The sequence below is a fragment of the Dromiciops gliroides genome, chromosome 4 (genome assembly GCF_019393635.1).
Source record: "Dromiciops gliroides isolate mDroGli1 chromosome 4, mDroGli1.pri, whole genome shotgun sequence".
Lineage (NCBI taxonomy): Eukaryota > Metazoa > Chordata > Mammalia > Microbiotheria > Microbiotheriidae > Dromiciops > Dromiciops gliroides.
Window position 1 is genome coordinate 262,292,505 of NC_057864.1, and position 17,455 is coordinate 262,309,959.

Here is a 17,455-nt window from a genome sequence, read left to right on the forward strand (position 1 = left end):
GTCACTTAACCCCAATTGCCTCACCAAAAAAAAAAAAAAAGGCATCTGCAGGCAAGCTATGTGTGACAGTGCTTCAGAAATTGTTCAGTTCTTTATATTAGCTTGCTTCTCAGGTGGGTTGAATATACTGCCCTCCTCTCTAACACCCTCCAGTCTTATACATTCTCTTAATTTGCTTAGTCACTCACTCATTCATTCATTCATTCATTCATTCATTCATTCATTCATTCATTCATTCATAGATAGTATAAAACTTAACTTGAGCCCAACCTGGATCAAAATAGCGGCAATTACAGATAAGTAGGATTTGACGAAGGTTTTCTGTATGTGCTTGAGCATCAGGAATTTAGCCTCCTGGATACAAGAACTTACAGGTGCAAGAACTCCTTTGGACTCCCAGATGTGCTGATTTTCATATCCTGTTGCTCCATGAAGCCTGAGGACCAACAACAAGAGGTGGGGTTATGTATGTATGTATGTATGCATTCATGCATGTATATTTGTTTTGGCTCCAGAACTCACTATAGTCCCTTGCATGAAATAGGTGCTTAAAAGATTGTATTGATCAAGCAGTCAAGGACCAAATCCCTCTAAAGAGGTGACTAAGGGATGTGACTAAGAGACAGCAGAGATCCTTTGGGGCATTTAACCTTTTTATTCCCATATAATGATCTTCAGAAAACCAACTGTGGAAATGTGGTGATCTTCGTGCTGGCAAGAGCATCACATTGCATCTCTTCACATATCTTATGGACTTCTCCACACATGACATTTTTCCATCTCTGTTCACATAATATTCCTTCCATTTATCATACCTCTGCCTTTGTTTTTTTGGGGGGGGGAGGGGCGATGAGGGTTAAGTGACTTGCCCAGGGTCATACAGCTATTAAGTGTCAAGTGTCTGAGGCCAAATTTGAACTCAAGTCCTCCTGAATCCAGGTCTGGTGATTTATCCACTGTGCCACCTAGCTGCCCCCATACCTCTGCTTTTGTACACACTATTATTCTTCATGCATGGAATGTACTTCTTTCCCATTACTCTTAGAATTCCTGGCTTCCTTTAAAGCTCAGGCAAAGTTGTAGCTCTTATACAAAACCTTTCTGATCAGCCCATCTTCTAGTAAAACCCCTATAAAATTATGTTTTGATGGAGAGCATGGAGTTGGGGATAGAGAACTGGTCTTTATTCTGGGAAGACCTGAATTCTCTTTTATATCCACTTTTACATGAACATGTTGTATTCTTCAATAGAAAGTAAACTCTCAGGGGCAGCTAGGTGGCATAGTGGATAAAGCATCGGCCCTAGATTCAGGAGGACCTGAATTAAAATTCAGCCTCAGACACTTGACACATACTGGTTGTTTGATTTTGGGCAAGTCACTTAATCCTCATTGCCCTGAAAAAAAAAAGGTAAAAGGTAGAAAGGAAACTCCTTCAAGGCAGAGGATGTTTCATTTTTGCCCAAATATCCCCAATGCATAGCATAATCCTAGTACACCCTTACTAAATGCTTGATAATTGACTGAATGATGCAAACTTGCTCTTAAAGATAGATTTTTATTTCCTCTAGGAAATTCTATTCTCAAAATGTAGATGTATCTCCCTTAATGACATCTTTTTGTTTGTTTGTTTTTGGTTTTTTTGCAGGCAATGAGGGTTAAGTGACTTGCCCAGGGTCACACAGCTAGTAAGTGTCAAGTGTCTGAGGCTGGATTTGAACTCAGGTACTCCTGAATCCAGGGCCAGTGCTTTAACCACTGTGCCATCTAGCTGCCCCCAATGACATCTTTTACATTCTGCTTTGTATATGTGGGAAGGGTTTAGGGCACCAAAAACACACATGATCTGCTTCACCACTTTTCCTAGAGCCAACCCTACTTTTTGGTTATTTTCAGAGAGAAAGTTTTTTGCTCACAGCGGATCTCAGCGGCTGATGCTGCTTTTGACATCAGTGTTTCATCTTCATTGTCTGAGCACTCCTCCATCTAGAAAATACATATAAATACTCTAAATTCAATTTTCCTGGATATAAAAGTCACTGGCTATTTTATTAGGGCAGCAGACAAAAAGAAGTGACCCCTTTTGAAGTGACCTACAACATCCTGTAATATCTTTGATTGATTCAAGGAGGAATATAAACCATGTTGGCAATCAGTTCTGATTGACTGATTCAAGAAAGAATTGTTCTTACTTTTTTTTTTTTTTTGCAGGGCAATGAGGGTTAACTGACTTGCTCAGGTTCACACAGCTAGTAAGTGTCAAGTGTCTGAGGCCAGATTTGAACTCAGGTCTTCCTGAATCCAGGGCTGGTTCTTTATCCACTTCGCCACCTAGCTGTCCCTGAAGTGTTCTTATTAACAAAAGTAATTACTTTTAAGTGGGGTGAGATAATTGATGGAGCCCTTATGAGTCCATCCTTTAAAAAAAATTCTATATCATCACATACTTGTTTACCATTTGGCCCAGACTTCTGCTATGCATCAAAAATAATATGGATATGGAAATGTTTTGCATGACAACACATATATAACTTATATTGAATTGCTTGCCTTCTTGAAGGTGGGGCGTGGGAGGGAGGAAGGGAGAGAATTTGTAACACAAAGTTGTAAAAATGCATATTAAAAATTGTTTTTACAGGGGCAGCTAGGTGGTGCAGTGGATAAAGCATTGGCCCTGGATTCAGGAAGACCTGAGTTCAAATATGACCTCAGATACTTGACACTTACTAGCTGTGTGATCCTGGGCAAGTCATTTAACCCTCATTGCCCTACAAAAAACCCCTAAAAAACAAAAGACAAAATAAAAATTGTTTTTACATGAACAATAAGAGTCCATCAACCAATCAGTCAATAAGCATTTATTAATCACCTACTATATACCAGACAATGTAATGTGAGAATTGGAATGACACCCCCTGCTGGTAGAGATATTTCAGAGAAACTCAACCATGAGGAGAAAGCATGTGATTTAGAAAGCATGTGACTTTAGCATCCTGAAGTGGCCTTTTCTGGGGTTTCGAAGGTCAGTTCGGCATCAGGAAGTGATGTTTGCTCATGGGTCCTGTCAATCAGAGCTACCAGCCAATTAGCTTGGAGGTGTGTGTGTGTGTGTGTGTGTGTGTGTGTGTGTGTGTGTGTATGGCCCGGTTTCCTGTTTCACAAGAGGCTTCTTGGAGAAGCCCCAGGAGAAGAGCTTTTTGGGTTGGAGACTTCAGCAGGGGAGCAAGAGACAGGCAGGATAGGGAGAGCAAGCAAATTTCATACCTGATTCATGTGTTTCTTTTTACTTACCCCTAATATACTTTTTTTTTTTTTTGTGAGGCAATTGGGGTTAAGTGACTTGCCCAGAGTCACACAGCTAGTAAGTGTTAAGTGTTTGAGGTCAGATTTGAACTCAGGTCCTCCTGAATCCAGGGCCGGTGCTCTATCCACTGCGCCACCTAGCTGCCCCACCCCTAATATACTTTAATAAATATTTAATGCCCAAAGATTGGTGCTATACATTTTCTAATTTAAGGTGACCACTCATTAGATTTTAGACATCAGAGCTAGAATTTTAGGTCCTTACAGTAAACTCTTGAGGAGAGTAAGTATGTTTTATCCTTCTTTGTTACCTCTCCCCCCAAAAAAGAAAAAAACAACACTCTGCATGTTTTGACACAGAGTAATTAAACATTAGCGTAATAAATACTTTTTTGGTGTTTGATGCTAACAGCAAGTAGTAGCTCTAAACAATTCAAGTTTCTGGTAGTTACTTAATCTTCTATGATACTGTTTTCTTTTAGTTTCAAAATGTTAATGAACTAAAAGATAAATAGCAATAGATGATGATCAAATGATTTCCTAAATGGGTTACTCATTTGCATTTAGTAGAGTTTCATGATATTTATGCAAAATTATTGCTGAATCAAATAAGGATAATTCTACCATTCCCCATGTCTCCTCTCCCCCAACCTCATGAGTTAAACCAAGCTTACTCACCAGGAGGTTGTAAACTTTACCATAAAATTGGGGGAAGTTGATTTCTTCTTCAGGTTGAAGATTCATCAGGAATTCCCTAAGTGGTTCTGATCGGAGAAATGAAGAACAATCCCTAAGCACAATTCTGGAACTCTGAAAGAAGTGGAGTTATTGTGTTAGGGAATTCAAGCATCTCATGGCTACAAGCAGTATGATGTACGGTAGGGCAACTATTGTCATAGCTATTGAATCAACAAACATTTATTTATTAAGCCTTTACTATGTACTAGGCACAGTGCTAAATCTTGGGGCGTGTAAAGAAATGCTGCACCATCCTCATCATCCCTGCCCTTAAGGAACTTATATCCAGATGCAATTCATTCTATCTGCCATACATACAGCTACCAAAGGGATATTCTTAGTTTTTTTTTTTAATTTTATTTTCCCCCAAGTACATGTAAAAACTACTTTTTTTTTTTTTTTTTTTGCGGGGCAATGGGAGTTAAATGACTTGCCCAGGGTCACACAGCTAGTAAGTGTCAAGTGTCTGAGGCCGGATTTGAACTCAGGTACTCCTGAATCCAGGGCTGGTGCTTAATCCACTGCGCCCTAGCTGCCCTCCAAAAACAATTGTTAACATTCTTTTTTTTGTTAAGTTTTGAATTCCCAATTTATCCTTCCCTCTCTCTCCTCCCCATATCCCTGAGATGATGAGTAATCTGATATAGGTTATACATGTACAATCATGTAAAACATTTCAAACTAGAAAGGAAGAAAGAAAGAAAGAAAGAAGAAAAAGAAAAAATTAAGGAAGGAAAGGAAGGAAAAGGGATAAAGAAAGGAAGAAAGAAAGAAAAATAGTATGTTTTTATCAGTTCTTTCTTAGGAGGCACATAATATATTTCACCATGAGTCCTTTGGGATTTTCTTGGAGCATTGTATTCCTGAGAATGGCTAAGTCATTCACAATGTTCATTGTACAATATTGTTATTACTGTGTACAAAGGGATATTCTTTTTTTATGGGGCAATCAGTTCTGATTCACTGATTCAATCAAGAAGTATTCTTACTTTTTTTTTTTTTTGCGGGGCAATGAGGGTTAAGCTACTTGTGCAGGGTCACACAGCTAGTAAGTGTCAAGTGTTTGAGGCTGAATTTGAACTCAGGTCCTCCTGAATCCAGGGCCAGTGCTTTATCCACTGCACTAACTAGCTGCCTCCAGGATATTCTTTTCTTTCTTTCTTTCTTTCTTTTTTTTGTTTTACTTTTTTTTTTCTGAGGCAATCGGGGTTAAGTGACTTGCCCCGGGTCACACAGCTAGTAAGTGTTAAGTGTTGGCTCCAGGATATTCTTAAAGTATAGCTCTGACCACAATTTTGCCTTGCTCAAAATGTTCTAAGGGTTTCCTATTGCCTAGAGGGCAAAATACAAATATTTTTAGTTAGCTATTAAATTCCTTCACTATTTATCTCCAGAGGATTTTTTTCTGGGTTTATGAATTATTCCCCTTCACACTGCTATGTTCTAGTCAACAGAGGACATTCCATTTCTTGTCTCTCTACTTTTGCAGTGTTTCCCCTATGCCTAAAATACATGTAATTCTCAAATCTACCTCTTAGAATCTCCAGATCTTTTCATAGCTAGGTTCTTAGACATTTACTGATCCTAACATGTCCGCCCCTCTCTCCCACAAATTACTTCATAGGCATTTACGTGTCCTGATATGTGTTCATTTAATTTTCCCCAAGTAAAATGTAAGCTTCTTAAAGGTAAGTGCTATTTAGTTCTTGCTTTTCCATGCCAAGTGCCTAGCACATAGTTGGTGATGCTTATTAATTAATTGGGAGGAGAAATACTTGAAATCAGGAGAGACCTAGTTTTGACTTGTGGATCAAAAAATCTTTAATGGCTCACAATTGCCTTCAGAATGAAATGCAAAATCCTGTCTAGCATTTTTCATTTCAGTCATTTCTGACTCTCTGTGATTCCATTTGGGGTTTTCTTGGCAAAGATACTGAAGTGGTTTGACATTTCCTTCTCTAGCTCATATTGCAGATGAGGAAACTGAGGCAAACAGGGTTAAGTGACTTGTCCAGGGTCACACAGCTATTAAGTGACTATGGTCAGATTTGAACTCAAGAAGACCCTTCTTGACTTCAGGCCCAGCACTCTGTGCACTATGGTGCCACCTAGCTGCCCATTTAAAGCCCTAGTCCATAGTATGATTTTTACCCATCTTTCCCTTCATTCTCTCTTTATTGGCCAAATTGGCCATACATGACCATCCTATCTCCTACCTCTATGACTTTGCTCAGGTGCTCTCTCACATCTAGAGTGTAATCCTTCCTTATTTCCACTTCAGTTAATCCCTAGTTTCCTTCTAAACACAATTTATCTGCGAGATCTCTCAGAATTCTCCATAGCTATTAGAGTTCTCTCCCTCTTGATGCTATTTTGCATACTTTTGCATCTATTTTGTATTTAGTTATCTATTTATGTTTTCTTTTCTTTCTTTCTTTCTTTCTTTCTTTCTTTCTTTCTTTCTTTCTTTCTTTCTTTCTTTCTTTCTTTCTTTCTTTCTTTCTTTCTTTCTTTCTTTCTTTCTTTTTTGCAGGGCAATGAGGGTTAAATGACTTGCCCAGGGTCACATAGCTAGTAAGTGTCAAATGTCTGAGTTCTGATTTGGAATCAGGTCCTCTTGAATTCAGGGCCGGTGCTTTATCCACTGCGCCACCTAGCTGCCCCCTCTATTTATATTTTCTATTTAAACATCAGAATATAAATTCTTGGAGGTTAGGGACTCTTTTATTTTCATCTTTGAATGCTCAGGACTTGGCAAAGAGTCTGGCATATACTAGGTCTTTAATAACTTCTCTTTGAATTGGATTGAATTAACAGAGACATTTCAGGGCCTTTGCAGCAGAAGTTATTATACTCCTCCTCCTCCAAAAAAAAAAAAAAAAAGGCCTGGTCCTGAATCACTGATTCTGGCTATCCCACTTCCAACAATACCTAGTTGTTCTTACTTTGACGACTCGGGGGTCATTGTCTTGAAGAAGGATCAGAAGGGAACCCAAACTTTTCTCTACTTGATCCACAAACACAGGTTTTTTATTGATGAAACAGAGAAGGTGACCATAAAGAGTGACTGCAGCCAGGCGGATAGTGGTTATCTCCTATGGGAACAAAAAGGATCAAAGACAACAATTAGAAGTGAAAACTGTCTCCACTTGTATGACAATCAGGAAGTGTGATCCCTATGGAATAAAGAGGACTTAGCCTCATTGTATCCCAAAGTGGAGAAACTTAGTTTCTTGCTACTTGGGGCAAATGTCCAGTACATTTACATTTTTGGATTGTAATCCTGAGTTTGGGGTCCTGCATCATACTTGGTTCTGCAATCCCAGTGTCTAGCACAGGCCTGTACACATAAAACATACTTAATAAGTGTTTGTTAAATTGAACTGAATCGAACTGACCATAGTTAATTGCTTTTTGAAGGGAGGGGAGAAAGCATGGCTTTACTGATAGAGAGTTATTGGAGAAAGGAAGATCTGGATTCAGTTCCTACCACTGACATATGATGGTTGTGTGACCCTTGACCTCCCAGTATTATAAAAACTGTCTGCAAGATGAGTTGAAGAGCAAGTGCAGATCTACACTGGTAAGGTGATTTGCCGTATTGTCAATTTTGTATACCAATGAAATCTTAGTTCTAGTCAAATTAAATAATAACTTTTTTTTTTTTTGGAAGGACATCTTCTTAAGAGCCTGTGATAGGGGCAGCTAGGTGCCACAGTGAATAAAGCACTGGCTCTGGATTTAGGAGGACCTGAGTTCAAATCCTGCCTCAGACACTTGACACTTACTAGCTGTGTGATCCTGGGCAAGTTATTTAACCCTCATTGCCCTGTAAAAAACCCAAAAAACCCCCCCAAACCTAAAAAAAACCCAAAACACCCCCCAAAAAACAAAACAAAACAAAAGGAGAGCCTGTGATAGATAGGATAACCCTGTGAGTTAAAATATCAAGTCCAAATTCTTCTGCTTGCCATTGAAGGCCCCTCATCAATTTATTGCTCCCCAGGAAAACTTCCCAGATATCTCTAGTGGAGCAGTATCCACTTGGGCCATCACCTCTACTTTCTTTCCAGTCAGAAAACTGTGTTCTGCCCTTGGAACCTCCTGGCCTTTTATAGGCCAGATTAGACCTTTTCTTGCTTGGTGTCAAGCCTCCACGGCACTTCTCAGACATCTCCTGACCTTGCCATCATATGTGTGGCACACACCCCCTACCTTAAATTTCCAGTTCCACTTTATATGTTATCTTCCTTCATTAAGATCCTGGTGAACAGATACTGTCTAGCATGAATGTTATTTGTACGTTCAGCACTTAGCACAGTGCCTTGCACGTTGTTCAGTTGTTTCAGTCATGCCTGACTCTTCATGACCCCATTTGGAGCTTTCTTGACAAAAATACTGCAGTGGTTTCCTATTTCCTTCACCGGTTCCTTTTACAGATGAGAAAACTGAGGCAAACAGGGTTAAATGACTTGCCCAGAGCCCCAAGCTAGTAAGGTTTGAGGCCAAATTTGAACTCAGGAAAGATGTGTCTTCCTGACTCCAGGCTCAGCATTTTATTCCATTGATCCACCTGGCTGCCTCACCTGGCACAAAGTAAGTATCTATCTATCTATCTATCTATCTATCTATCTATCTATCTATCTATCTATCTATCTATCTATCTATCTATCTATCTATCTATCCTATCTTTTCTCTGTCTGTCTGATCTATCTAATCTTTATTAATCACATCACCTGCCAATAATAATAGGGACTGTAGTCAAAAGATTTCCTTGGGGAATGACATGGGGCTTAGGATAAATCAGAATACGTTTCTCCTGTGAGAAGCAAAACCAAAGATGACCAGACATATGGAGAAATTAAGGGACTACTGAAGTTTAGATTGACCAACTAGATATCTAGACAGACACACCTAAGAAGTAAAGAGTCAATTAGGTGTGGCTACTACCTGACTAGAGCTAGAAGACAGAGAAAACCATAAAGGTCAGGACCATCATTTCAAAAATAATCCCCCCTGACTTCTCAGGAATATGACAAGCATCCATGCTTTCCCCACCACACCCCAAAAAGGAACTTTCCATTTTCAGGTGGTCACCCCATCTATCCTCTATAAAATATTTTGCCTTCCTTCTGTTTTGGAAGGAGGATATTTCTAAGCCCTCCTTCCCAGGGGTGAAGTCAACAAGGACCCCTTCTTACTTCTTTGGCATCAAAGCATCCATTGTTTTTCTGGTGTACAATGAACATGAAATATGATTGACTGACCAATACTACATGTGCTACTGAGGGATAAAGGAATATTAAAACTGAATTGACATTTACTCATAAAACATCATCATAATTATCATTATCATCTTCATCTTCATCATTCTGAACACTGGGTCTCCCTATATTACTCAGCCTGGACAAACAGCAGCCATTCACAACCCAATCTCAATACTGATCAGCACAAAAGCTTTAACTTGCTCCATATTTTTCAGAACTGGACTCTTGCTTAGGAAGCATCCATCCTCTGTATTTTCATTGGATTTAATAAGGAACCTGATTGGATTAGCCTACTGTACCTCAGGGGTGGCTAGGTGGTACGATAGAACATTGGGCTTAGAATTAGAAAGACATCCTCATGAGTTCAAATCTGGCCTCAGATACTTACTGGCTGTGTGATCCTGGGCAAGTCATTTAAGCCTGTTTACCTCAGTTTACTTATCTGTAAAACAAGCTGGAGAAGGAAATGGCAAACCATTCCAGTATTTTTTTTGCCAAGAAAGCTTCAAATGGGGTCATGAAGAGTCAGACAAAACTGAACCAGCTCAACAACTGGCCCTCAGAACTCTTGAACTCAAGATATCTACCAGATTCATCCTTCCCTTTCCCCTCTCCTCCAGCAGGGATTATAGGGATTTAATCCCTTGCCTAGCCACTTGCAATATTATAATGAATCACAAATGTTGTTTATTCAAGGTGATTCTGACAGGTTCTTAGTGTAACAACAGTATTATAAATAAAGTGCTATAATTAAGCTAGGGGGCAGACAGCTAAAGTAGACTACCTCGGGGAATGTGATTTTTTAAAATCAAATCTCAAAATCATTGAACCACAATTTACAAAGGATAACCATTAATAATTACTGTTTGGATAAGAAGGCAGGTCTTCCTCCTTCACTGTAAACTTACATCTCGCAATAATGCTCTGATCTGGAGAACTAACTGTAGAACAGTATACAGCTTCAGAGTCTTCAGGAAGGGGACAAATTTTCCAAGCACAATTAGGGTTTCTTCAATAACTTTCGGGTCGCAGGCCTGGCACAGAGCTTCTGTGAGCACCTTAAAAATGATCTTCTTACGTTTGGGTGTCTATAAAAAAATGGGATTCAAATTCATCCCAATGGCACAGAATTTTCTATAATCTCTCCTTTGAGATTTTAGAGTCTATAACCAAAATCCCACTATTGAGATGGAGACTTGAACTCATGTCCTCCTATACTTTTGTAAAACAAAACCAAAACAAACCAAAACAAACAAACAAACAAACAAAACAACCACAGATCCTCCCCAAACAGAAAGGAGTATCAGAGTAGCAATCTGTGTTGTTGTTGTTGTTAACAGGGCATGGAAAACCACATGCATTTCTCTACCTGAGAGCAGAAACACAGAGGAGAACAGAGGATAATTATCCAGTAAGGTGAAAGGTACAGTAATTTTTGTTTTGTTTTGTTTTGTTTTGTTTTATGGAGGTACCTGGGGTTAAGTGATTGGCGTAGGGTCACATAACCAACAAGTGTCTGAGGCCGGATTTGAACTCAGATGCTATTGACTTCAGTACAGTAACTTTGAAAGAAAGTGAACATGTTATTTTAGAATTCAAAATCGTTAGGGAAAGGAATACTGGGTATATTCAGACAAGTAGCCTAGTACAGTAGACTCTGAGTTCTTTGAGGGTAGGGAATGTTTAGTGTTTTAATGTTTTTGTATTCCAAGCTTCCAGCATAACCCCTTGCAAACAGTGGACGTTTAATAAATATTTTTTTGAGTTGCTTCGAAAGTGGATTTCAAACGCCTTAGAAAATTATAGGCATGACCCCATAATGAGTCATTAAAATGGAAAAATTAAAGTAAATCAATTTAATCTCAACTAAACTAAACTCAGGAGGGCTTAAAGGATCACAAAAGCAAACAACAAGATAAATGATCCTGGTGGCAAAAAAGGAGACATGAATGAATGAATGAATGAATGAATGAAGCACGAATGTGCACAGTACTATGCTAAAGAAGATATCTGAAGAAAGATGACCAAGGTACTCTCCAATGTACTCAGAATTTAAAAAAAAATGGAAGGAAAGCAACACAAACAAGGTAATAGCATTTAGAGCTGAAAGAGACCTTAGAAATCTTGTCATTTTACAGATTAAAACCTGAGGCCCTGAAATATGAAACAAATTTCCTAAGGTCACATGGCAGAATCAGAATTTGAGCGTAGACCCTCTGACTACAAATAATACATATTTGGTCAATGACAACACAAGAATTAGAACTTAGGTCTCTTGAACCAGATTGCTCCTTCCCCCACACCACTAGACCTCTCATTAATGGTGTGGGCTGGAATTTGGGGTCCAATTGATCATGAGTCATCCCAAAAGAATTATAAGACTCAGTGACTCAGTTTCCCAAGTTTTATTGCAATACTGTGGGTGACCACAGGGAGAGAACCAGAATATTGGAAAGGTATCTCTTGAATAGTGAAAGAAAAGACAGTTATATTTATAAATTGATTATTAGTCTCATTATAATAATCACTACCTTGGGGAGGTATAAGGGAGGGCCTGTCTTACTCATTATAGTATTCTCCACCTAGGGGTGTTTCTGGGGAGGGCTTATCCTAATTTGGAGTTCCTGGGGTCCTAAGCCAACCCCTGAGGCAGGTACCTTTTTCAATGGAGGTATGTTTTGGGGGTTTACACATCATAAGGTGAATCTGGGGACAAATTTGGCCTTTTCTGTACATGTCTCTTTCTGATTCCCATGGCTAGTTTCAAAATATAATCATTTTTCATTAGAATTTCTATAGGTTGTCTTTTTCCTTTATTGTTATTTTGACCTGACCCCTTCTGGTCCGTTATGGATGTTGGTCACTATGGTTATGAGAACCTAACATAAGTTATCCATTAACTGGGATCTGACTCCCTTTTGGAGCTAATATCTGAATTAGAGCTTGGGCCTCAGGTTTTTCTATTAACCCCTTTTTGCCTCCTACATCAATTAAGAACCAAGCGAATCTATGTAGACTCACCTCCTTGGGTAACCCAACAAGAGCATTCCCTAATGCTCTCACTGCAAGGAATCCAATAACAGGATTGATGTCTTTGGTTCTTTCTATTTCTAATTTCAGGGCTATGTTCATTGAGTTTTTCTCCAGTGCCCCCATCTCCTGGCAACCTAAAAGCTACAGAAGACAAAATATGAACATTCTGTAGTGCACCAATTAATTGTCACAGATTCTTCCTCCCCATCCCATCCCTACCTCTTAAAATCTCCCTACAAAGTTCTGTTCAAGTGACCCCCTTCTAAGTAAAGTTTTTCCTGATCCCTCACCCACCCAGTTGCTAGTGACTTCACTGAAAAATTACCCTGCACTTATTTTGTATCTTAACCTGTATAAACCTATTTACATATGTATTATCTCTCCTGATAGAGAATCAGCATCTTGAGGGCAGAGGCTGTTTTATTTTTGTCTTTGTATCCTCAGGGCCCAACACAGTGCCTGGAACAAACTAGGCATTTAATAAATTCTTGTCGATGAACTGATTTCCAAATTTTTCCTCTCCCTGGCTTAACCTTACCTCTGAAAACAGGGCAGTGCAGACCATTCTGTATTCATGTTCAACTGACTTAAGGAAAGGCAAAAGACTGTGTAGAACATTGTGATTTAAGATCTCAGGGAATTGAACCAAAGATCTGTAAGGAAGAAGGACAATAGAAAATGAAATATTTTGGGGTAACATGCCTCTGAGAAGTTCTTAAAATCCTTCCCTTCTGCCTCAGGACTTTGGCAGAATTTCCTTTTGATCCTTTCCTCTACACAAGCTTTCTTTCTTTGTTTTCTTCTTCTTCTTCTTCTTCTTCTTCTTCTTCTTCTTCTTCTTCTTCTTCTTCTTCTTCTTCTTCTTCTCCTTCTTCTTCTTCTTCTTCTTCTCCTTCTTCTTCTTCATCTAATCTTCAGGATTATTTGTCTTTTACCATTTTAAAGTTCACTTGCTAAAAATCATGCCCTTGGGTAATGATATTAACATATTAATAAGATTTGCAGTGTCACCAGCATTGGTATGGAGAATATATCTCTGAAAATCAGATTTGCTAGGTAAATGTCAGAGGGCAAAAGCCTAGAGAACTTGCCCAAACAAAAGTCTCCTTTCAATGTCAGAACAAAACCACCCCCAGAATATTCTTTAACATCTGTTAAGCTGTGGACAAATGTGAAGCTATTTAAAGTGCTTCGAGACATCACTCAAAATAGAAAAAGATGTATTTATATAAAAATATTTATAGCAGCTCTTTTTGTGGTGGCTAAGAATTGGAAATCAAAGGAATGCCCATCAATTGGGGAATGGCTAAACAAACTGTGGTATATGATGGTGATGGAATATTATTGTGCTATAAGAAATGATAAGCAGAATGATTTCAGAAAGGCCTGGAAAGACTTGTATGAACTGATGTATATTGAAGTGAGCAAAACCAGGAGAACATTGTGCACAGTGACAGCAATATTGTCTGATGAGGAACTGTGAATGATTTAACTATTCTCAGCAATACAATGATCCAATACAATCCCAAAGGACTAAAGATGAAGCATACTATCCACTTCCAAAGAAAGAACTGATATTGATTGAATACAGCCTTCTGAAGCATGCTATTTTTCACTTTCATTCACTTTTTTCTTTTGAGTTCTTATACAAAATAACTAATATGGTAATGTTTTACATAACTGCACATGTATAACTTATATGTGATAGCTTATAGTCTCAGGGAGGGAAAGGAGGGAAGGATAGAATTTGGAACTCAAAACTTTAAGTATAAATGTTTATTAGAGTACTTTGACAAGTTTAAAATTAAAAGGAGAAAAATAGATTCACGTTCCTTCCCCACACCCTGTACAAACTAGTGGAAAGATTAATTAGGTTGTGAATCTGAACAAACAGCTTTAGTAGCTGCCTATGGGAGCTAGTCTACAACCTAAAGGACCAAGACTCTAGAAGTGACCCCAAGGCCATGAGGATTAAAAAAGTTATGCCAACTGAACATACCCATAGTGCTTAGCATGGCTCTTCAGAGGGGAGGCTAGGGTTTCTTCTGGAGCAATGGCCACTGCCTATGTCAGGGAAGTCAGTTAGGTCATTTATTTATCAAGCACTTGCTATGCCAAGCACTGTGTTAAGTAGAAGGAAATCCCTGAAGGAAACAGACCAGATGATTCTGATCTTTCTTGGCACTGAAAAGTCCACCAGAGAGGTGCTCAGGTAATATTTGGACCTCTGTACATCTCTGTTTCCTATTAGGCTGGGTGAAGACAACTGAGGTCAAAGATTCTGGAATTCTTTAAAAGTAAACTTGAAGGTGGCTAGGTGGCACAGTGGATAAAGCACCGGCCCTGGATTCAGGAGGACCTGAGTTCAAATCCGGCCTCAGAAACTTGATACTTACTAGCTGTGTGACCCTGGGCAAGTCACTTAACCCTCATTGCCTGCAAAAAAAAGTGTTCTAGTCATCAATAGTTGGATTTTTTGGGGGGATGGGCAATGAAGGTTAAGTGACTTGCCCAGGGTCACATAGCTAGTAAGTGTCAAGTTTCTGAAGCTGGATTTGAACTCAGGTCCTCCTGAATCCAGGGTTGGTGCTTTATCTGCTGAGCCACCTAGCTGCTCCTGGAATATATATTTAAAAAAAAAGTAAACTTGGAAAACCAATGAACACAATGCCTACAACTAGTGGTATGCTCGTAAATACTTAACAACTGACTCTCCAAAAAATGCATGCTGTGCACACTTTTAAATTTAGTTTGCATTATTAACATTTTTTATCCATCATTTTACTAAGTTTAGATGATCAAAAAAGCCAATAAATCAAATTCTGATTTGTAGTGTTTTCTAGTTTCTGAGGTATAAATTCTCACACTGAAAATCTTATAATTAGTTCTTCTTTTCTAGTTGGAGTTGGCTCCAGCCTAATGACCTAAATGGAAAGAACAACAACAACAACAAAATGATTGAAAATGAATGTTTCAAAATTGCAAAGAAAAGTTTGGTTCCTAAGAAAATCTATCCCAAGACACTATCCTCCACTATTTTGTAGAAGTGGGGAGATCCATGAGTGTGGAACTTCTCATATATTGTCAGATTTTTTTCCTAATGTATTATCTTGTTTTGCTGATTTTTTTTCTCTTCTCTTTTTTTGTAAGAAAACATTCTTTGTTATATGGGATGGCTCTCTGGAAAAGGGAAGGGGAAGTGATACAGGGGGAAATGTGGATGATGTTAAAACAAAAGATATCAGTACAATTTGCTTGGGGCAGCTAGGTGGCACAGTGGATAGAGTACCAGCCCTGGAGTCAGGAGGACCTGAGTTCAAATCTGGCCTCAGACACTTGACACTTGCTAGCTGTGTGAACCTGAGCAAGTCACTTAACCCCAATTGCCTCACCAAAAAAAAAAAAAATAGTGAGCTTGGTTGTGAGCTGATTAGGGGGAAGGGTCCTTAGAATACCTGAGTCAAATACTAAGTTAAGTGGAAGGATTCAAGTTCTTAAGTTCAGCTAAGCCTCCTATCATCAGGCTCCTGGGACAAAGCAACCAGTTCTCCTGAGCTCTGTACCTGTAGGTATCTGCCATGCAGCTTGAGCCCTCCATGTGTGTCTTGGACTGTCTGAAGTCATTGATGACATATAATATACAGCATATCTATGGAACAGCAACCAGATTTCCTGCCCAAAGCAGTACCATGAAGCACAGCCTCCTTGTAGTCTTTAACATCCTGCTCTGAGACCTCACCCCCATTGGCAGAAGCAGAAACCAGGACCGGGAAGACAAAGGATAACAAAAGCCTTCGCTCACCCCAAGCTTGTGACCCCTGGCCACTCAATCAAAATTAACTCTTTAGGAGCATCCAAACTATCCTTTAAGGCCCTGCTCAGGACCCACATCCTCTGTGATGTTTTTCACAATTTAGCCTGCTTACACAGGCAACATTGTCCCTGGGACACCTAGCGCATCCCTAGTTCATCCCCCGCCCTTTAGGGCTTCGTGGATTCCTGGTTCTTACAAATGAGTGAGTCACAGGATGCTAGTATCTCAGCATGTCTTTCAGGCATCTATCCCACTCTATCCCAGTTTGTCCCTGAGCAGGAATCCCCTCGTCGACATTCCTGATAAGTAAGTGGTCCTCCAGATCCTGCTTGAAGACCACTACTTCCTTAGATTGTCTATTCCACCTCTGGGCTTCCATAATTAGTGGGAAGTTTTCTCTTACTTTGAGTTTACATGTGCCACCCTATCAATTCTACCCATTGCTCCTCTAGGGGTCCAAGGAGAACAAGTTAAAACCCTCTTCCACATAATAGATCTTCAGTATTTGAAGTAAGCTATTCATGGTTCCATAAAGTCTTCTCTCCTCCAGGTTAAATATCCTTGGTTCTTGTTTGTCATGATCTCCAGTTTCCTTACCAACCTGGCCACCTTCATTTGGATGCATTACATCATGCCAAAATTCTTCCTCAAATGTGGCATCCATTAATGAACACAATACTCTCTATATGGTTTGACCAGGGCAGAATACAGCATCACTAGAATAGCTCTCATCCTAGATGTTATGTATCTATTGATAAAACCTAGGATTGAGTTCAGACTAAGCATAACACAGCATAGCAAAGCACAGTGACTAGAGTTAGGAGGAAGGCTTGAGTTATAGTCCTGCCTTTAACATACATCAGTTGTGTGACCATGGTTCAGTGCCTTGGTCAACTCTTAGGGATCATAATTAGCACATTGAGTAATTATAATGATCAAGCATGGCCCCAAAGTGGAAAAGAGAAAATATAGCTCCTTCCCTTCTTTGGAGAGGTGGAAGACTATGGGTGTGAATCATTGCATATACTGTCAGATGGTTGATTTTTATATTTTTACAGAAATGCTTCTCCCCATCTCTTTGGTTTATTAAAATCTTTGTTATAAGGAATAGCCCCCCTAAGGAAGTGTGAGGGTGAGGGGAGGAATATAGTTGGAAATGAAGGGGTTACAAAACAGGAAATATTTATTTAAATAAATATTTATTAAGTATTCAAAACATTATACTTAATATTTAAACATTAAAAATACTATACATTCCAAGCTTCTAATTAATCTGCTTCAGTAGAAGAAATTTCAATATG

The 17,455-nt window shown here is 39.1% G+C and overlaps 1 protein-coding gene across 1 annotated transcript in view; it reads right to left on the reverse strand.

Moving 5' to 3' along the window:
* Window positions 1-247: 247 nt before the first annotated feature.
* The window catches only part of LOC122753514 (maestro heat-like repeat-containing protein family member 1), a 131,162-nt gene continuing 113,954 nt past the window's right edge, over window positions 248-17,455 (reverse strand). Inside the window, exons 29-34 of the mRNA XM_044000904.1 lie at window positions 12,879-12,993; window positions 12,329-12,481; window positions 6,986-7,135; window positions 3,981-4,112; window positions 1,916-1,985; window positions 248-436 (exon numbers count right to left, since the gene is read on the reverse strand). Coding sequence (XP_043856839.1) covers window positions 369-436; window positions 1,916-1,985; window positions 3,981-4,112; window positions 6,986-7,135; window positions 12,329-12,481; window positions 12,879-12,993 — 688 coding nt within the window. The 3' untranslated portion in view covers window positions 248-368. The remainder of the gene's footprint in view (window positions 437-1,915; window positions 1,986-3,980; window positions 4,113-6,985; window positions 7,136-12,328; window positions 12,482-12,878; window positions 12,994-17,455) is intronic.